The 22,275-nt window shown below is 37.7% G+C and overlaps 1 protein-coding gene across 1 annotated transcript in view; it reads left to right on the plus strand.

Annotated features, from left to right (window-relative positions):
• The first annotated feature begins 249 nt into the window (after nt 1-249).
• Nucleotides 250-22,275, plus strand: part of CUL2 (cullin 2) — a 66,134-nt gene continuing 44,108 nt past the window's right edge. The window contains exons 1-4 of the mRNA XM_082841631.1: nt 250-386; nt 8,021-8,123; nt 15,516-15,610; nt 21,709-21,814. Of these exons, the coding sequence (XP_082697757.1) occupies nt 268-386; nt 8,021-8,123; nt 15,516-15,610; nt 21,709-21,814 (423 nt within the window). The 5' untranslated portion in view covers nt 250-267. The remainder of the gene's footprint in view (nt 387-8,020; nt 8,124-15,515; nt 15,611-21,708; nt 21,815-22,275) is intronic.

Consider the following 22,275-nt stretch of genomic DNA (forward strand, 5'->3'; position numbering starts at 1 on the left):
TTATAAATAATTTGTGTTAAAAGCTTTTTATTTCCTAGAGTTTGCAGTGAATGCACATATGCTGTGGAGTTCCTTGTCTGGACAGTCATGAAAAGATGGCAGCCAGTGTTTATTGTTCTCACCACGTGCCAGGTTCTGGTCTCACCCCTTCCGTGCAGCATGCTGTCTAGTTATGTGGTGCTTTAGAAACAAGTAACTGACTTTGTAGAATTCATGCTAACGTTACCATTGTTTTTAATTAACAGATTTCAACACTAAACTTGCACAATGTCTTTGAAACCAAGAGTAGTGGATTTTGATGAAACCTGGAACAAACTCCTCACGACAATCAAAGCTGTGGTCATGTTGGAGTACGTGGAGAGAGCAACATGGAACGACCGCTTCTCGTATCCTTCCAGTGGCATGGATGCCTGCACTGATCAACATGCTAGGTTCATAAGCTTGTTGAAAAGTGACAACAGGTTTAAGCTTTCCTAAGTGGAAGAACATGCCAGTGTGACTATTTTCATATATATTATTGTTCACATTTCCAAGTTCATTGCCTGTATGTGGCAGTCAACAATCTTTGATAACCTTTTGCTCAACAAATACTTTACTGAGCACTTAGTATATGTCAGGCACTACTTTAGGCTTTGGGAGTACATTTGTGAACGAAGCAAACTACTTTCCCTTCATTCTACTAAAGGAAGTAGATAATAAATGGATGTAAAACACAAAACCTGATGCCAGTGCTTCTAACAACAGGTTACATCCCGTGGGGGGATGTAAAGCAAAGCGAGGGCATGAGCGTGGTTGGAGTGCGTGTGCGCGCCTCTCTAGATGGTGGTCAAGGAAGGTCTCCTTGAGGATGTTGAGGATGTCGAGGATGGCGATACTTGAGCAGAGGCTGGAATCGAGGGAGGGAGCAGGTCACACAGAAACCTGGGGGGGAGTGTTCCAAGCAGAGGGCAAACAGCAAATTCAGTGGCTCTGAGATGGAAACGTTTCTTATTTGGGTTTTCTACATTTGTGATTTAGGGGTTTTATATGAAAATATAAATTTGTGGTTTCCCTAGGACAGTCTGAAACCTGCTGTCCTGCATTCCTACATGACAGCAATCTTTTTTTAAAACATACATATATATATATATATATATATACACACATACACACACATACACACATACACACACTGTACATGATATGTATAATGTATGTATATTATTATAACGTTATTAATAATATTATTTTATATATACATTATATATGTAAAAAACACAGTGCAACCTCCAGCACCCAGGCTATATACTCTGGCACCAAAGGAAAAAACCACAGTATTACAATACTGTAGTTTCTTAGTACTGGGGAGGTTAAAGGGGTCTCTAGGAACCCTCAGCCACAGGTAGCTGGAGCAGAGTGGTGGGTGGCAGCCTCATCAACTCTGCCCAGTGTTTGCCAGGGGCCACGGCTGGGAGGGCCTGGGAATGGCCTGTGCCCTGGCAGACTCCTGACCCGCCTCCGTCTTCCACCACAGGGACCACCACACACACCACATTCCAGGGCAAAGAAGGGGCATAGGGTCGAGGCCTGGTCTCTGGGTCTGAGTGCCATGGCAGTGCCCCAGGGCCCTGAAGGAGGCCTTGTGGACTGGGTGGACACTGTAGGGACCAGAGATTCTTTCCTCCAAAAGGGAAGGTGAGATGTGAAGGTATTATTACCAGACTGCGCGTGGAGGTTCCGAGTCCTCTCACGCGCTGTGCCGCCCTCTCCAGCAGTGTCCTGGGGCTGAAGGATGGCTGCCCTCACTGTGCGAGGTGTGTGTTCTCTATAAAAGCTTGGATTTCATAAGACAGTGATTCAGCTTGTTCTCAATGCCTAACCTAATTGTCAATATTAAACTGAATGTTGATGCAAGAACAGTGAAGTTCTTTGAATTCATTACAATTGCAGTTGTCAGTAAGAAACATTTGTTAGGGTACCTATGTTCTAGGCACTACAGATACAGAAAATGATGGTAACATTTCTAGAAGGCTTCAGAATTTGCAAAGATCTTTTATATTTTTAATATAGAAACAAGCCTATAAGATCAGTGGGGCAGATATAATAGATGAGGAAACTGATACTCAGAGGTGAAGGGACTTGCCCCGGGTTATGCAGGTAGTCATTCATGGAGCATACAGACTTGCATACAAGATGTCTAACATCTAATTTCCTGTACTTTCCATTGTATCTAGATGATAATTGTTATGGAGTCTGTCTTTGAAGAGCTTATTTTTGAATTAGTCTCTTAAATTTTTTTTGTGGAACATCATGAATTGTTTTTGGTGGGAATCAGTAAAAACTGAGAAAGGGTTAAAGGTTACTTGTGTGTTAATGAGGTTGGGCTAAGCACATACTCAGGTACTTTTAATGCTGTTTTAACTAAAATAATGAGCAGAGAGAGGAGAGAAAGAGTTGGTCATAGAAGATTACAAGAAAAGAGAAAATGAGCATAAGGTAAAGAAAATAGAGTCATTAAATGTGTTCTTATTCTTCTACAGAATATACAGTTAATTGCTGGTTTATAAATGGTTTTGAGATAGCTGACTTCCTTTGAAAGTGCCCCTTCAGTTACTGATATTTCTAAGATGTTTATTGTTTGATCCATCTAAGATGGTTCAGTTACTCTTGACCTGGTCACGAGTTTTCTCCTCCTCCCCTGAAGTAAAAAGTATCTACAGAAACAATAAACTGAGGAGTGGAATATCATTTTAAATTTTTTTATGAAAAATAAAGGAATGGAATATCATTTTAAATTTTATTGTGAAAAAAGTAGCATTTTATTATGATTTTATTTATTATGTAAAATAATGTTCCTAATTGTTCTAAAGCCAGATTCCCTCCTTTTCCCTGTTATTTTGCCCTAGAATATAAGGTTGACATCTGATACTCAGATTTTTACGTAGAAATTTTAGAGGCTATAAATCTTTAATATTTTGAAACTGGAAAAGAGACCTCCCTACAAATTATTCACCACCATATATTAATACTTGATCTTTTACAAAGCATTTTTTGAGGTGTATGAAATATAATGCATACATAAGTAAGATATACATGTAGAGTTGAGCAAATAATTATAAGGCAGACACCTGCATTATCACCACACAGGTTAAGAACCAGAACACTGCTGGCATCCACCAACCTTCCCCCACCAGCTGCCCCTCTCAGTTCACAAGCCTTCTTCTTTCCCTTGGAGGTAACTACTATCATATTATTCTCTTGTTTTTTAAAGAACAGCATGATTGCTTATATATACAGCCTTAAACAATATTGGTTAATTGTGTTTTGAACTTTGTATAAATGGAATCAAACTGTGTACATTCTTTTGTGTCATAATTTTGTCTTTCAACATATAATGCATGTGATTAATTTGTTACAGATGATCTTGTAAAATATATATTATTAGCCCATTTTACAGTTGAGAATATAGTGGCCCAAGCGGGTTAAGATTCACTTCCTGATATTGTAGGCTAGATGCTGGGATAAAAATGGTCAAGTCTCCTTACACCCTTGAAGTGGGTATCAAAGAAACCTGGTCTGCCAGCTGAAGTGTTTAACATGTGTAAGTATGGAACTTAGTGAACCCCTGTCTACAACATTTTTACTAAATATAACCTCTGTAAGGGCACAGATACCTGTCTGTTTTGTTCACTGCTGTACTCCCAGTATCTGGTACATATAGACACCTAGCAAATATTTGGTGAGTGAGTAGCTACTGTCAGCTGAATGCCATGAAGCATACTGTACGGATTAAAGAAGTAGCATTAATATTTAGCTAGTTCTCTTATTGTGTTGATAAGAGGGCTCTTAACCCTCATCCTTCATAAATGTACTGGGTCCAGTTATGTATGCAAGGCATTCTGGTTGATAGGTAATGTAAATAGAAGACATCAGTGTTTTCTTTTGATGCATAACAAATTACTACAGACGTAGTGGCTTAAATTTAGTGTTTCACTCTTTTATTATCTCCCAGTTCTGTAGGTCAGAGTCCATCGTGTGACTAGGTTCCCTGCTCAGGATCTCACAAGGCTGAAATCGGGGTTGGCTGGCTGTCTTCTCATCTAGAGCTCAGGGTCCACTTTTAAGCTCATTCCTGTTGTTTGGCAGAATTCAATTCCTTGCAGCTATAGGACTGAGGTCCCGGTTTCCTACTTGACTTTTGGCCGTGAGCTGCTCTCATTGACTTACGGTCACTCTCCAGTTGTTGCTTGTGACCCCCTTCCATCTTCACAGCCAGCAGTGGCGAGTCAAGCCTTTCCCCTTCTGCAGCTGGCGCAGGGGGCAGGGGCTGGTAGGGATCTGCCTTTGAAGGGCTCATGCGATTAGATTAGGCCCATCAGGGAAGTCCAGGATCATCTTCCTATTTTAGAGCCAACTGATTAGTAATCATAACTGCAGCTGCCAAGTCCCCTTGCCATGTAAAGTAACTGGGTGTGCTTTCTTACATTCACAGCCCCAGGGGTTAGGGAAGGAAGTCTTGAGAGGCCATTTTTAGAGTTCTCCCTAACACAAGTAATAATGATGCTCTATAACAGAAGCTCTGTGACAGCTTAGGTGCAGTCTAGGGTCGTTTGGGACTTACTCTTTAAGAGGTATATCAAATGCTTATGATGTGATAGAGGCTAGGTGTACATGTACATTTACTATTTGCTTCCCTGGGTTGGAGTTCTTTGGTTCTTTTGGTTTACGGTCGACCCTTGAACAACACAGGTTTGAACTGCACAGGTCTGCCCATACTCAGATTTTTTTCAATAAGTATACTGTCGGTCCTGTAACCAGGGCTGGAGGGCTGACTGTAAGGGGCTTGAGCATCTTCGGATTTTGGTATCCACAGTGGGTACTGGAACCAATCCTCTGTGGATACTGAGGGACAAGTGTACTTGTATTCATGATTTTCTGCCTTTTGGTAGCTGTTGGGACAATTTCCGAACCCCAGCAGTGTAACATAGACGGTCTCCTACTTAAGGACAAGATAGATTCTAGTGAATAAATGGTTTTATGTTTAAGTCCATAGTGACTCAGTGAGGGGTTATTTAAGATTGCTTCCCTGAATATAATTCTCCCAGATACGAAAACCTGGCTCTAAAACTATTGTCCTTATTTCAAATACATATTCTATGAGGAGTCTTTTTCAAACATAGAACAATTTTGACTGCATTGAAAAATGTTGAGGTGGGAAATCTCCATCCTTGATGATCTTCACAAGTGTTAGAAGGAGGACCTCTTAGCAACCTTGGCATCTACACTTAGCAGCCCATCAGTCTTTCTTAGATTGTGTGGATTGGAAAAGGTTGTATCTGTAGTCGTCCCTGGTTGGTGCATCAGTAACAGTTTCACTCCCTTCTTCTAAATTATGTCAGAGTTCTTTTATTTAATGAGCCATTTTTTTATCCTTGCTTGCTAATTGATGATTTTATAGATACTGCATTTTTTACATGTCACATTTTTATTTTTTCGCTTATGAAATGTCAATAAAATTTTTCATTTTTTGTAGTTTTGTATTGTCAGTTCTTTTTTGACCATTATTTTACCATTTTCAATTTTAAGGTAATCTTTACTTTTATTCCCATTGCAAAACATTGTTTTTGACCCACTGTGCAGTAGAGTTAATAGTGTTAAAACTAAAAATTAAGCCCAAGCATAGGAAGCATCTTTTAATAGAGAAAATGAACTAAAATAAGTAATTTGCCGCTTACCAGCACTGCCTTTTGGTTGTAACAGAGTTCAGAGCTCTTGCTCCTGAACACATTTTGTTTCTGACTTTGAGAATTTGTAAGTGGAAAGTTTGTACATACAGGTATCTTTCTATTCCGGCTCCCAGAAAAGATGACTTGGAGAAGACAGTGTTTAAATCTAAATCTGACCACCTACGTTATTTCCCATTTTTGGTTTTTTAAAGTATCTTGTCTATAACCAAATCATAATTGAACGCTAGAGGGTTGAAGAGTGCTCCTCTTGGGTGCTCTTCCCAAGGCCTAACCATTTCCAGAGTGGTTGGGTATTTGAACAGGTTAAAGAAAAAGAACATATTTAGGTATATCTTTTAGGCAGTTGAGAGAAATTATGCAGTGAGACTCCAAACTATGCTGAGTTAAAATATTCATTTAAAAAATTTATTAAGGTGGACTCCATAAAAGCAATACATGAGTACATTCTCACTGAGGAAGAGTCAAACAATATATAAGTCCTGTATGTGGAGTGAACTGGGAAAGTCTCCCTGGATTCCTACCTTGCACAGATCCCTTTCCCTCAGCAGAGAGAAGGGAAGCCCTATTAGGTGAATTTTGCTGGTCATTTCTGTTTACATATACATGCAGTGGCTATACTGAGACATTAACTTTGTTGATGTAAAACATTTGAGCACATAATTAGCATATCATGTTGAAATTATGGTACTGAATTGCTGATTTTTCAGTATCAAGTAAGTTGTGTATTCTAGAAATGTGTGTATATGGCTTAAGGGAAGATTAGAGGAGCAAATATCATCATCATGTTGGATGGAAGTTCTGGAAGTAGGTATTCAGAACTTAAAGATAATAAATGTATCACTTCTGATTGTTGATCTAGAGCCTGGCCAAATTTAGTCATTTAAAAAAATTTTGTTTTTTCTTTTTTTTTTTTGGCAGTGCTGTGTGGCTTGTGGGATCTTAGTTCCCTGAGGGATTGAACCCAGGCCCACGGCAGTGAAAACTCCGAGTCTTAACCACTGGACTGCCAGGGAATTTAAAAAAAATTAATTTAAATTTAAGTATGATATACGTGCTGACTGGTGAATGTAGAGGTGAATTCTCACAAAGTGAGCGCACCTGTGTACCCAGTAAACAGAGTGCTCCTACCAACCAGGAACCTCTGTTCCGCAGTCGCTGAAGTTAACTGCTGTCCCGGCTTCTACAACACCTAATTCTGACAGCCCTTTTACATCTAGTTTTACTAGGATAGGCTTATGATCAGTTAAGATTTAAATTATGTCATGAACTAGGACTTTTTTTTCTAAAGGCATTTTTAGCTGAAACCTGGAGGGACCCCAGGCTGATCCGGGAGCTCATGTAGTACCTTACTTTGAAGCTCCTTCTCCATTGATGCCTTGTTCCCTCTCCCCTCCACCAAACCATGTCAATTCTCAATAGAATTTGTGTCCAGATAAATTAAAAAATTTTTCTTTCTTAGGTAGTGTATATTCAAGTCTCTACTTTCTTTGTAATACAGGTGAATATTTTTTATGTTATTGCTGAAAAATAGCTCTTATATCTGTACTATTTTATTTAATCTTCCAGTCTATAAAGGTTCATTATGATATCTAAGTTGACTTAAAATAACTTAATAGTTTATTTTTTTTAACATCTTTTTTGGAGTATAATTGCTTTACAATGGTGTGTTAGTTTCTGCTTTATAACAAAGTGAATCAGCTATACATATACATATATCCCCATATCTCCTCCCTTTTGTGTTTCCCTCCCACCCTCCCGATCCCTAAAATAACTTAATAGTTTCTTATTGTAACTTTTTTTTCTATAAAGAAACCTGGCACAGTGATATTACACTATTTGGGTGATATTTTTGCTTCACCATGTTTGTTTTTTAAGTATGTAAATAAAATTTTAAATATTTAATATAATAGTAATCGAACAAATATCTATACATGGATACATGGAGATATTTTATTGGTTACTAATTACAATTAAAAATAAACAATGAAAGAATTTGGAGGGAACATAGGAAAGTCTGCCTGAGGCCTCCCAGTCAACGACATCACGTGGAGAGGGCTGCTTGCTCTTTTTGGGGTGAGGATACAAGGTAAAGAGTCAGAGCATGTTGATTTCCCACCTCCCTTCTATCACCAATGTGTCGGGTAAGTGTCTTTCATTCTGTGTATGTATCTATATAATCCTAAACTGCAAAAATGAAATAAGAATTTTTCATTTTTTAATGCCAGACTTGAGTTAAATCTTTTGTTTTAAAGTAGTATCTTCAATGAATATGAAAACCTTAACAATTTAACTAGAGATATCTATGCTTTATGTGTGGCCTATCCTGAACCCCTTGGAGAAAGACTTTATACAGAAACTAAGATTTTTTTGGAAAATCACGTACGGCATTTGCACAAGGTAAGGATTGATATATACATGATGTAAATGTGTTTATGGCTACATAGTTATTTGACTAGTTCACTGTTTTCCAGTGCAGAACTTGTATCAGGTTAAGGTTATTTGTTTTGTTTCCTAATTAGCATTTTTCTAATATGTGTATAAGAGCTTTGGGTCAAGCTCTGTGTTAGGTTCTCCAAGGGAAGTCAGTTTAGTTGCTCCAGATCATACAACTAGTAAGTTAAAGAGTAGGGTTTCAAATCAAGATGTGTTCAACTTGAAATCAAGTGCTTAAATATCCTCTGGATGGTGTTTATAGAACCAAGTTTTCTTTACTGTTGCTTCCCACCTCTTGGTGAATCTCTGTCTTTATATTCAACCTTTTAGCTGCCTCTTCATATCCTATATAAGGTCTTTAAAAACCTAGAATTAAAAAGGAGAATGGTAAATTAAAAAGTATGATAGAAAGCCTCTGTGACCAGTTATTTTGGTCAGTGTGCCATGTGCATGAGGGCGACATCACCGACTTGATCTCTGTATAAGCAGTGAATGAATTTTGTAGTATTTGGCTACACGCAGCATTTCTGACTTCTTTTGGATTACTGATCTTATCAGGAACTGGATGAGATCATTTATTCTTTGAACTAGAAACTTGACTATCTTCTTTTACCCCCCAGTATTTTATTTTATTTATTTTTTAAACCTTTTTATTTTATATTGGAGTATAGCCAATTAACAATGTTGTGATAGTTTCAGGTGCACAGCAAAGTGACTCAGCCATACATATACGTGTATCCATTCTCCCCCAAACTCCCCTCCCATCCAGGCTGTCATATAACATTGAGTAGAGTTCTGTGCACTATACAGTAGGTCCCTGTTGGTTATCCATTTATTTTATTTATTTTATACATCTTTATTGGAGTATAATTGCTTCACAATGCTGTGTTAGTTGCGGTTGTACAACAAAGTGAATCAGCCATATGCATACGTATATCCCCATATCCCCTCCCTCTTGTGGCTGCCTCCCACTCTCCCTATCCCACCCCTCTAGGTCATCGCAAAGCGCCGAGCTGATCTCCCTGTGCTATGCTGCTGCTTCCCACTAGCTATCTGTTTTACATTTGGTAGTATATATATATATATGTCGATGCTACTCTTGCTTCACCCCAGCTTCCCCCTCCCCCAATGGTGTGTCCTCAAGTCCATTCTCTATGTCTGCATCTTTATTCCTGCCCTGCCACTAGGTTCATCAGTACCATTTTTTTTAAAAATTCCACATATATGCGTTAACATATGGTATTTGTTTTTCTCTTCCTGACTGAGTTCATTCTGTATGACAGGCTCTAGGTCCATCCACCTCACTACAAATTACTCAATTTCATTTCTTTTTATGGTTGAGTAGTATTCCATTGTATATATGTGCCACATCTTCTTTATCCATTCATCTGTCGATGGACACTTAGGTTGTTGCTTCCATGTCCTGGCTGTTGTAAATAGTGCTGCGGTGAACATTGGAGTACATGTCTCTTTTTGAATTATGGTTTTCTCAGGGTATATGCCCAGTAGTGGGATTGCTGGGTCATATGGTAGTTCTATTTTTAGTTTTTTAAGGAATTTCCATACTGTTCTCCATAGTGGCTCTATCAATTTACATTCCCACCAGCAGTGCAGGAGGGTTCCCTTTTCACACCCTCTCCAGCATTTATTGTTTCTAGATTTTTTGATAAGGGCCATTCTGACCAGTGTGAGGTGATACCTCATTGTAGTTTTGATTTGCATTTCTCTAATAGTTAGTGATGTTGGGCATCTTTTCATGTGCCTTTTGGCTATGTGTATGTCTTCTTTGGTGAAATGTCTAAATAGGTCTTCTGCCCATTTCTTAATTGGGTTGCTTGCTCTTTTGATATTGAGCTCCATGAGCTGTTTGTATAGCTTGGAGACTAATCCTTTGTCTGTTGCTTCATTTACAAATATTTTCTCCCATTCTGAGGGTTGTCTTTTCGTCCAGTTTATGGTTTACTTTGCTGTGCAAAAGCTTTTAATTAGGTCCCATTTGTTTATTTTTGTTTTTTCATTACTCTAGGAGGTGGGTCAAAAAAAGATCTTGCTGTGGTTTATGTCAAAGAGTGTTTTTCCTGTATTTTCCTCTAAGAGTTTTATAGTATCCGGTCTTACATTTAGGTCTTTAACCCATTTGGAGTTTATTTTTGTGTATGGTGTTAGGTAGTATTCTAATTTCATTCTTTTACATGTAGCTGTCCACTTTTCCCACCACCACTTATTGAAGAGGCTGTCTTTTCTCCATTGTATGGTCTTGCCTCCTTTGTCGTAAATTAGGTGACCGTATGTGCATGTGTTCATCTCTGGGCTTTCTATCCTGTTCCATTGATTATATTTCTGTTTTTGTGCCAGTACCATACTGTCTTGATTACTGTAGCTTTGTAGTATAGTTTGAAGTTGGGGAGCCTGATTCCTCCAGCTCCGTTTTTCTTTCTCAAGATTGCTTTGGCTATACGAAGCCACCATCACCCTGATACCGAAACCAGAAAAAGATATCACAAAAAAGAAAATTGTAGACCAATATCACTGATGAACACAGATGCAAAAATTCTGAACAAAATACTAGCAAACAGAATCCAACAACATATTAAAAGGATCATACACCATGATCAAGTGGAATTTATCCCAGGAGTGCAAGGATTCTTTAATATACACAAATCAATCAATGTGATACACCAAATTAACAAATTAAGGAATAAAAACCATACGATCATCTCAATAGATGCAGGAAAAGCTTTTGACAAAATTCAACACTTATTTATGATAAAAACTCTCCAGAAAATGGGCATAGAGGGAACCTACCTCAGCATAATAAAGGCCATATATGGCAAACCCACAGTAAACATCATGCTCAATGGTGAAAAACTGAAAGCGTTTCCACTAAGATCAGCAACAAGACAAGGATGTCCACTCTTGCCACTCTTATTCAACATAGTTTTGGAAGTCCTAGCCACGGCAATCAGAGAAGAAAAAGAAATAAAAGGAATACAAATTGGAAAAGAAGAAGTAAAACTGTCACTGTTCGCAGATGACATGATACTATACATAAAAAATCCTAAAGATGCCACCAGAAAACTACTAGAACTAATCAATGAATTTGGTAAGGTTGCAGGATACAAAATGAATGCACAGAAATCTCTGGCATTCCTATATATACTAACAATGAAAAATCAGAAAGAGAAATTAAGGAAACACTCCCATTTACCACTGCAACAAAAAGAATAAAATACCTAGGAATAAACCTACTTAAGGAGGTGAGAGACTTATACTCAGAAAACTATAAAACACTGATGAAAGAAATCAAAGATGACATAAACAGATGGAAAAATATACCATGTTCTTGGATTGGAAGAATCAGTATTGTGAAAATGACCCAAAGCAATCTACAGATTCAGTGCAATCCCTATCAAACTATCAGTGGCATTCTTCACAGAATTAGAACAAAGAATTTTACAATTTGTATGGAAACACAAAAGAACCCGAATAGCGAAAGGTTATCCATTTTAATTATATCAGTGTGTACATGTCTATCCCATACTCCCTAACTATCCCTTTCCCCCATCCTTCCCCCCTGGTAACCATAAGTTCCTTCTCTAAGTCTGTGGAAGCTTGACTACCTTTTGTTAGCCCTGTGACCCTGGACAACTCACCTAACCTACCTTGTAGATTGAACTTCATGTTCCTTTATCTGTAAAATGGAGATAAAGTAACACAGTCTGTGTAATAATATGTCTAACCCTGTATATGACTAGGAGTAGATCTTTTTCAAATGGTAATAACCCATAAGTAGAGCACAATTGATCCTGTGATATTTCCCTTATAACATTTGAAGAAAAGCTCAGTTTTTCAAAGCCTATTTTATCTATCTGTTTATTTTCTTTTATTTTGTTTTCATTGAAATATAGTTGACATACAATATTTTGTAAGCTCAGATTTTCAGAGCCGATTTTATGTTTATTTTCTTTTCATTGGAATATAGTTGACATACAATATTTTGTTAGTTTCAGGTGAACTACATAGTGATTCAACATTTACATACGTTATGAAATGATCACCAAATTAAGTCTAGTTACCATCTGTCCTTATACAAAGTTATTACAATATTATTGACCATATTCCTTGCACTCTACGTTACATCCCCATGACTTATTTATTTTCTAACTGGAAGTTTGTACCTCTTAATCCCTTTCACCTTTTTGGCCCCCTACTCCAGCCTTCTCCCCTCTGGCAACCACCTGTTTGTTCTCTGTATCTCTGAGTCTGTGTCTATTTTGTTTTGCTAGTTCGTTTGTTTTTCAGATTACACATATGAGTGAGATGATGCGGTATTTGTCTTTCTCTGTGTGACTTATTTCACTTAGCATGATACCCTCTGGGTTCATCCATGTTGTTTTAAATGGCGAGATTTCATTCTTTATATGGCTGAGTAATATCCCATTGTATATATATATACCACATCTTCTTTATCCATTTGTCTATTGTTGGACACTTAGGTTGCTTATGTGTCTTGGCTATTTGTAAGTAATGCTGCTATAACTGCTATGAACATTGTGGTGCATGTATCTTTTTGAATTAGTGTTTTCTTTTTCTTCAGGTAAATACCCAGGAGTGGAATTGCTGGCTCACATGGTAGTTCTGTTTTTAATTTTTTGAGGAACACCCTGTTTTCCATACTGGCTGCACCAGTTTACAGTCCCATCAGTAGTGCATGAGGGTTCCCTTTTCTATAGATCCTTGCCAGCACTTGCTATTTCTTGACTTTATTTATTTATTTATTTTTGGCTACGTTGGGTCTTCGTTGCTGCACACGGGCTTTCTCTAGTTGCAGCGAGCGGGAGCTACTCTTCGTTGTGGTGCGTGGGCTTCTCATTGTGGTGGCTTCTCTTGTTGTGGAGCACGGGCTCTAGGCGCGTGGGCTTTAGTATTTGTGGCACGTGGGCTCAGTAGTTGTGGCTCGCAGGCTCAGTAGTTGTGGCACACGGGTTTAGTTGCTCCACGGCAAGTGGGATCTTCCCAGACCAGGACTCGAACCCGTGTCCCCTGCATTGTCAGGCAGATTCTTAACCACTGCGCCACCAGGGAAGTCCTGTTTCTTGACTATTGATGATAACCATTCTGACAGGTGTGAGGTTATAGCTCATTCTGTTTTTGATTTGCAAGAAATGCTCTACTTTTCATTTTATATGGCAGATACATTTTAGTGTTCTAGTATGTGCATTTATCAGTTTATGAAAGTGGTTTTAATGACAAGTAATTTAACTTAGTCTTAACATTTTTCATATGTTAGTTTTGAAGTTAAAGTTCTGCTGTTGTGAGCTGGTTAGCTTTGGTTATAATATACTAGATAACTGTGTGAGTCATTTATAAATTTTGCAATTTTATGTTTTAGCGTAGGTTGTGTGATTTTTAAAAACTTTTTATTTTGAAATGATTTTAAGCTTATAGAAAAGTTGCAAAAATAATACAAAGACTTCTCAAATACTTTTTACCCAGCTTCATAATATTAACATCTTGCATAACAGTGATACAATTATTAAAACCAAGAAATTAACATTGGTATAATTGTGTGATTAAAAAATTACAATTGTGAAGTATTTTATGAAAGTTTAGAATATTATAATTGTATACCATATTTTCTCTCAAGTCCAGTGACAAAAAAAGAAGTTGGCTATTATGTAGATGACAAAGTAAATTGTTAATATAGCCAACAGAACTGAAAAGTTTCACCTGTGAGAACTTTTTGAATTACTGAAGTATTGCATTATGTTGTAGATCATTTAGAACATACTGATAAGGAAAAAGAAAATAAACATCACCCATAACATACCTCCGGAATTAACCACTGTTAATACTTTTGATATATCTATTTTTAAATATATCTTTTTTGATACCACTGTTAATACTTTTGATATATCTATTTTTAAATATATCTTTTTTGATACATATTAACAAAAATATAATTTGATATATGTCTTTTGCATATTTTTGTTTTGTGTAGACTTCCATTTTTTATTAGAAAATGAAGTCATGTTGTATACTTTATAATGTGCTTTTTGCTTTTAATAATATTGTAGGTCTCTTTCTTTGTCATTAAATAGACTTTTGTAATCCTGGCAGTGATTGTAAAATTTTTCATTTTGTGGAGATACTGTGATTTGTTTAAATATTCCTATATTGCTGGGCATATAGATTATTTCCAGTTCATAAAGTTGTGATTATAAACAATACTTCCATGAACACCCTTGTAGCTAAGTTATTCTTGTGTTACCAAGTTTTTTTATAGGGTAAGTCCCTAGACATGGAATTACTGGGTCATAAGTCATGAACATTTCCCTCCATATCTCTGTGTTCCGAATTGGTGGATATGGAGGCCCAGCTGTAGGGACTTGAGCACCTGCGGATTTTGGTATCCATGGTGGGGTCCTGGAAACAATTCCCCACTGATGCTGAGGAACAACCGTAGTAAGAAATTGTTCCTAGATTTATATTCTATCCAACCAGCAGCAGTAGTTCCTAAGTGGGCCCTATTCCCCAGCATTATTAATAGTGGTTGCGATTTTTAATTTATTTACCATATGATAGGCAAAAAAGTACTATTTATAGGCTATTCCTATCATCCTGAGACTTAATTGGTAAAACTCCAAGTTTAAAAGCATAGCTTTCATCAAGAGTTAATTGGATGAGTGTTGAGGTCATGTCTTGCCTAAGGTCACGCGGACGGTTGATGGAAGAACCGAACTAAGAGCATCTGTGGCCTCGGGAATGTCTGTCCTCTCTAGTGGATTTTTATTGTTAGACTGGATTTCCATTAAAATTAACTTTTTAAACATCAGCCCTCAGATTTCAGTTTGATTTTCATTTTTCAAAAAATAGTAGGTTTTTATTAAATAAATATAAAATAACTTATTTGGGGAATATGGAAAATGTGTCAATTTTCATAAGTAGTCTTATTCACAGTAGTGAATAATATGAGGTGATGACATAACTGCAGGCTGATCAAAAGTGATGGACGTGAGGAAACACAATAGAATTACATTCTGTTTTAATCTGATCTAATATTCTAGCCCAAAGAACAGCATCAAACCATTATATTTTGTTTTTTTATCTTAGAGAATGAAACATTTACTCTCTAGTATGGACGCTTCACTTTCATATCTAAGATTCACTTTTTTTTTCTAGCTCTTTAATTGTTACTGAAGGTAGTTAAAAATAAGAATGTAATTTGTAAATGTAATATATAGTGCTTGAATTATGTCACTTATTTAAGAACATTAGTTTTTGATAAATTTCATAGCTTACAAATGAAAATGATTAGTGCTTTCTGAGTAAAAAATATTTTTCTTCTTTTTTTAGAGAGTTCTGGAGTCTGAAGAGCAAGTACTTGTTATGTATCATAGGTACTGGGAGGAATACAGCAAGGGTGCAGACTATATGGACTGCTTGTATAGGTAAGTACACTTTTAGACTCTCGACAGTCTAAACAGTATTGCCTGCATTTGGTAATTGCAGGAGTTTTTTGTTTTTACTACCTACTGCCCATGAAAATGAGCAGAACTAAAGCATTACCTGATGTATGGACTTTTCTCTGCTATGGGGAAAGGTTTGTAGTGTGGGTCATGTGGGTATTTGGGAGCCAGGCAGTGTATGGAAACTTATTCTGTGAAAACTAAAACTGTATTTGATGGCATAGCTCTGTTTCTTCAGTTGCTGGGACTGTGTAACACACATTAAATCTTGACAGATCCAAAGTGAAACTTCAGCTTGGATGAAACTTTTAGAGAATCTAAGCTCGTGCCCCCCTCTAGCACGCTCTTGTTTGACTCTAGGGTTCAGCATTTTATGTTTCATGGAAGTACCTGGCAGTTTTCTCTTGACGTTCTCCCGCCCTTTCCTCTAGACGTACTGAATTACTGGCAGTGTTGTGATGCCTTGTGGTCTCATATCATCCCGCCTTTCCTTGTGCTATTCTGTCTGTCTGGATTGCTTTTCTTCCTTTCCCTGAATGACTAGTTCCCATTCCCCGCTCTGAACTCCCCTCTCCTTGCCTCAGTCTCCTGCTTAGATCTTTGGTGTTAACTGCCACTCATGTATGTTCCTGTGGCACCCTGGGCTGGTCCTCTCTAACTCATTCACGTAGACGGTGGAAATAAGTACAGTACCTAGGTACACAGGCAGAGACCCATTTGTTGAAGGACAGTGGATAAATAGGGAACAGTGCTGTTAAGCACCTGGGCCTTGTGGCCTGTGATGGTTGCAGTGATAATTTTGCCCTGTGCATTGTGGCTTGGGCCACAGATGAACCCCTGCCTCAGTTTCTTGCTGGAGAAGAGGAGTAGAGCTAGGGCTCAAAGCGTTTCCTGCACAGGTGCATGGGGCCAAGGCATGGTCGCCTTGGTGTGTCTGTCCTTTGCTTTACTGGTTCGTATTCCCTTTGGTTTTTATAACAACACTGGACTTTACTAGATGTAAGCTGCCTATGTTAGAAACTGGAACTCACTTCTAAATGGCCAGTAGCTCTATTTCCTCTTAGAAGAGCAAAATATAATAAAACCGGAAACCAGCAATTGCTAACATGGGCAAGGTTTGCTGGGGCTTTGGCTTTTACAGAACATGTCTGCCATCCATTAAACATCCTGACATTTGATTTCCCCCCTCCATCCACCAAAGTGGCCTAGTCATAAATAAAACTTTGAGAATTCCTTAGCTAAACCGTGGGGGAGAGTGGGGGGAGTTTTAAGGATCAGAGTGAGAGCACATGCGTGTTTTTGTCACTGCTGAGAAGCTGGGGCCACTGGTATATGGATGACAAAACAGAGTGCTTCGACTGTGTGCTGTGCAGTGGATCCCTCGTTAGCTGAGATACTTCAGTAAAGATTCAAGTTGTTTTTCTGTTCTTTCTTAGTTTTCTGGGGCACCGTTCTCTTGGTTCTCCTGCACCTCTCTTTACCAAAATCAAATTGGTATTATTGAAAGTAGTACTATTAAATTGGTACTGTTGATGAGCTTTTATTAAATTTTGCAATATATATGATATATACACATACGTATGTGTATATATAAAGCCATATGAGGTAGTTGGTTTTTTACAATGGAGGAAAACTAAGAGTCAGAGAGGTCAAGGTCCCTGAGCTGGAAAAATTACAAGGGCAGAATTTAAACCCAGATCAGTCTGAATAAATCCATTTAACTTCTTCATTCTACCTAGCCTCATTCTAGAGAGTCATTGTAGTCACTTACATAGGTTCTATTCTCATCCTTTAGCTACACTCTGCATTCTTTCTAGGATGATCTCTATTACTCCTGGTTTCAGCTACAACCTATATATTGATAACCACCAAAATAAATGTTTATTGAAGGTGGTCTAAGTTTCAGAGGAATATTCTTACCTAGCTGCCTGTACCTCCAGGATGTTCCGTGGGTACATCGTACTACTGCAGATGTTCACAACTGAGCTTGTTATCTTTTACACACACGCTGCCCCAGAAAAACTCATTTTGGTTAATGGTAGTCCTGGACATCCAGATGTATATGCCGGAAGTCTCAGTTGTCCTTCACCTAGGGTTATCCTCTCTACCTGACCCCTCTTGGTCAAATCCTCCAAATGTCTCTTAAATTTATTATTTCCTTTGCAGTGCTATTATAGTGTTGTAGTTCAAGCTTTTTATTGTTTCTGACCTGGACTATTATTGATAACATCCCTGTAACCAGTCTCCCAGCCTTTGATTTCTAATTTATTCTATTTAGTAAACTTCTCAAGTGCAAATTTGATCACCGTCCAAAATCACTTAGTAACTTTCCACTGTAAAGACTTAGAACCAATGGCTCATGGGATTCACTTATAGAGTGTTTTGTTTGACCTCTGTGGGGTTGGCTTCATGTGACTTATTTATTTAATTATATTGGTAGACTGGGTGGTGAGATCCTTCTCATAGAGGGTACATTTGATTAGATAATTAGATAAAAACTGTAATTAGTATAAAAACTAGATAATTAGATAAAAACTGCTTGATAGTCTTTGCTTGTTGGGTAGTAGGTTATCCAGGCTATCTCTTGTTATTAATCTTAGTCTATAAGGAAATCTGTGTGAAGAAATGTAAAGGAAAAAAATCAGTTTTATTTCAAAGCATTTTTCAGTATTATTGTTTTGAAGTAATTTCTAGCCTTTTCTTTACTCTGATTGATTTATAAGATGGATATGCATTAGCATAGGTGACTTAAGGATTCCAATTTTAAAGAAAAATAATGATGCTCCTACGCCACCTTTCCTGCTGCTACATATCTGTTTAGGCCCTGCGGGCCCTTGAAGTGGGATACTTAAAGTATTACCTTGAGAACTAACGACTCTTGAAATCCAGTAGGTATTAGTATGGGAACAGTTCTTATAATAGATTTTTTTAAAGATAGATTGAAATGCCTGATTTCTTAGAGGCTTCACAGTTACCTTAGGCTGTTAGTTCTTGTTAGTTAATACTGTTGTGTTACTGCTGATACTCCAGAAAAGCAAAGGATACTTATCAATCACTTTGTTGCCAGAATAAATTATAAAAACATGTACTACTGCATGAGTTAGACCTGAGCAGAACAGTCAGGTATTGACTGTGTGGTAGAGTATTGACTATTTAAAGAAATTATTGAAAGCTATTTTACTTTACGATTTCCTAGAATATATATCTTTATTTAAAAACAAATGTGTGGTTAATAAATCTCATTGTAAAATACTACAGTGACTTAGAAATTAAGAATGGCGTCTGAATCAAAGTGAAAAATTATGCTACTTACATTTTAAATCATATCTATAAATTATTTTAAAAGCTTCTCTATCAAGCTTAAACTGTCAAGAGTAGAAATCTGTAATGAGAAGAATATAGATGATGAAAGTTAGTGTAAAATTTATTCCATGTGGGAAAGAGAATAGTGACTTGTCCTATCAGATATAAAACGTATAAAGCCCCACTGAAACAGTGTATTGGCTGTGGAATATACACACAGATCTCTAGTGAATCCAGACTTCTACAGATCTAGCAGCTACTCTTCAGAGTCAGCAAACTCCTACGCTGAGAAGTTTACACTTACTGTATAGGAATAAGGGGGCTGCTGTAGGCTTCTGAATAGGGAGTTGATATCCTGAAAGCAGAATTTTTAGGTAAATTGGATATGCCAGAAATGGGAAATAGAGATCAGTCATGACAATGTTGCACATGATCCAAGCAGAGAGTCAACGAATGGCATTGACAGTGAAAAGGAAAATAATGGGAGGAGGTGAGGAATGGTGTGAGAGAACAGGAGGACCAGCTGAGTAAAGGAGGTAAACGGAAGGATGAGATAAGTGATGCTAATGTTTTAGGTAGGATTACTGGGATGGCCATGGTACAGTGACCAGAAAAGGAATGGTTTGGAGCAAAGGGTCTTATAGAAAGGCACATGTAATGGTGCAGATATGACTAAGTTCCCCCTACTCAGCACTTTTCACTGTTGATATGTTACATTTGTTTATGTTTTTATGTCCTACCAGATGGGTAAGCTCTCTGGGCAGAGACTACATTTTTGTTTTTCGTTTTTCTATCCTCAGTGCCTTGTCGTACCTGGCATGCAGTACGCACTTGGTCAGTACTTGCTGAATGAGAGTGGGAGACCTCGTGAGTTTTCTGGCCCAGCTCTGCCACTTAGTAGCTGATGGACCTTTGCCGAGTTCTTTAAGCTGTCTAAGCTGCAATTTTCTTACACGTAAAATGAGGATCCTAATAGTACCCCATATATCTACCTCCTAGTATTCAGCTAGCTGCAATGCTTACGCCTGTCTCTGACACACGATAGGCGCTCCATAAGTGTCAGTGATTACTTTTATTTCCTGACATTCATGCTTTTATGATCTGGCTCCAGGCTGCTTTTCCAAGTTTGTGTTCTAATGTTAGCTTTTGCCATCCGTGCTGCTGGAACATTACCCGTTTATTCATTTCGTAATTCGGAGAAGTATTTTTCGAGGACTGCCTGTCTGCCTGCCACTGTTCTGGACACTGTCTGCCAGACCTCACATTCTAGAGAGGAGGTGGATGTACAAAACCAGTAGACAAAGAAAAGAACAGGATTATTTCTCATAGTAGCAAGTGCTGTGAAGAAAACAGTTATGTATTAGATAGTTACTTCATTGGGGGTGGGAAGTAAAGGCTAGTTTGGGTTGGGGTCAGGTCAGGCCTGAGAGAGGTGTGTTTGAGCCGAGACCAGAGTGACAGAGGCCAGAGGTGAAATGCCCTACCCCAGGGAATCTGTTTCAGGTGAAGCAGCCGTTTCTCTCCAGCTCTTGCTTCCGTCTCAGTCCTGTTCCCCTTTTCTCAGCTGGAAGGCGTGGTGGAAGCACATCAGGAAATTATTAGGGTTACAGTGAGAATGGAAGGGAAAGCTAAATGATATTTTGAAGGAAATGGCTTTGTAACCAGTGGACAGAAGAGACTAAAATGTCACATGGAGCACCAAGGTTGTAAGCCCTGGAGTCCAGAGCTGGAAGTGAGTGAATGTGGGAGGGAACTTGTGTAAGTGGTGGTGGCCGTAGCGCTTTATTATTTTTCATCGTCTACTAGGATTGTCAGTGGAGTTATGCAGTTGAAATTTTTGTTTTCTTTGCTTGCAGTTTCAGTTGTCTGAACATTCAGCAGACCTTTCATTTTGATTCAGTGAACGTGGGAAAGTGTGTGTTTTTGTGGTTGTTGCGTAAATACTTGTATTGTCAATAGCTATTTTCACCTTGGCAGAAGCTGTCAAACGAATAGTTTTAGGTGTTCAGCATTAAAGGCCTTGTGGTGAAATCTGGGATGGGGAAAAGTGATGCTTGAATATTACATGCCTTTGTACACATTTTATTTAATCTTAGAACTCTTTATTCATCTTAGTAGTTCTTAGAGTTCATCATAGTTATTAGTCTTTCTTTATAAAGCTGTTTACCCCGGTAGACAAAGTGATCTTGAATCTGTCAGTTTTGCCCATACTTCTTACTGTCTGTAAGAATCTATTGCATTTTCTTACCTACTGATTGTGATTTTTTGTTTGTTTGTTTAAAAATGAAAAGTTATGTATTTAATGGTGATAAAATATAGAGAACTTTCTTGACTTTGATCTTTTAACCATTTTCTGTTTAATTCTTTGCAAAGTGAACTTGGCTTATTTAACAAGAAGAATCCGGGAATGAGCAAATTAGACTGTAGAGGGTTGACCCTTGGATAGGAGCTGTTGGGCTGTAAGAGTATTGGAAAGTTTTAGAACAAAACCCCTGAGTTTTTTTAAGTGAGACTGTGGTAATAGGGGTTTTTTCTTTTTTGCTACTCTAGAGGTCTTACTCTTTGTCTCTTAGGGCCTAGCAAAGGGAGTTGGGCTGGTAATTTTTATCTTTTTTAAAAATTATATTTCTAATTTATATATAATTAGTTTCTTTTGGATATATTACTGAACTACTCTACAGTTGATTATAACCCTAAAATTATTGCTCTAAAGTTGCACGTTACTTGTTTTCCTACTGATTTTGACAGTGTCTATTGGTATTATGTTTGTTTTTCAGGTATCTCAACACCCAGTTTATTAAAAAGAATAAATTGACAGAAGCTGACCTTCAGTATGGTTATGGTGGTGTAGATATGAATGAACCACTTATGGAAATAGGAGAGGTAGGACATTCTTTAAATGACTGGCAAACATAAGAGTGTTTTTATATACTGAGGAAATTTGATTCACTGTCCTTTTCTTAAGGACACTGAGTGGACTATCTTAAAATTGTCAAGATTTAAAACATCCTAGGGAATAATTCCCTGGCGGTCCAGTGGTTAAGACTCTGTGCTTCCAATGCAGGGGGACGCGGGTTCGATCCCTTGTTGGGGAACTAAGTTCCTGAAAGCTGCGTGGCCAAAGGGAAAAAGAAAAATATCCTGAATGTTAAGTAAATGAAATACTGTTATGATTTCCTAAGAATCTTCGGATAGATGAGACGAACAGAAAAGATGTGATGAGTATTATTTTAATAGTTAAATTAATGATGGATGAATGACAGAAGGTTAATAGTTCTGCTGTATGAAAAATCTCATAAAAAATATTTAGAAAATGTTGAGACTCTTATGGTTGAAAAGTGTGA

This window comes from Leucopleurus acutus (assembly GCF_964270905.1).
Source record: "Leucopleurus acutus genome assembly, chromosome: 1".
Taxonomy (NCBI): Eukaryota; Metazoa; Chordata; class Mammalia; order Artiodactyla; family Delphinidae; genus Leucopleurus; species Leucopleurus acutus.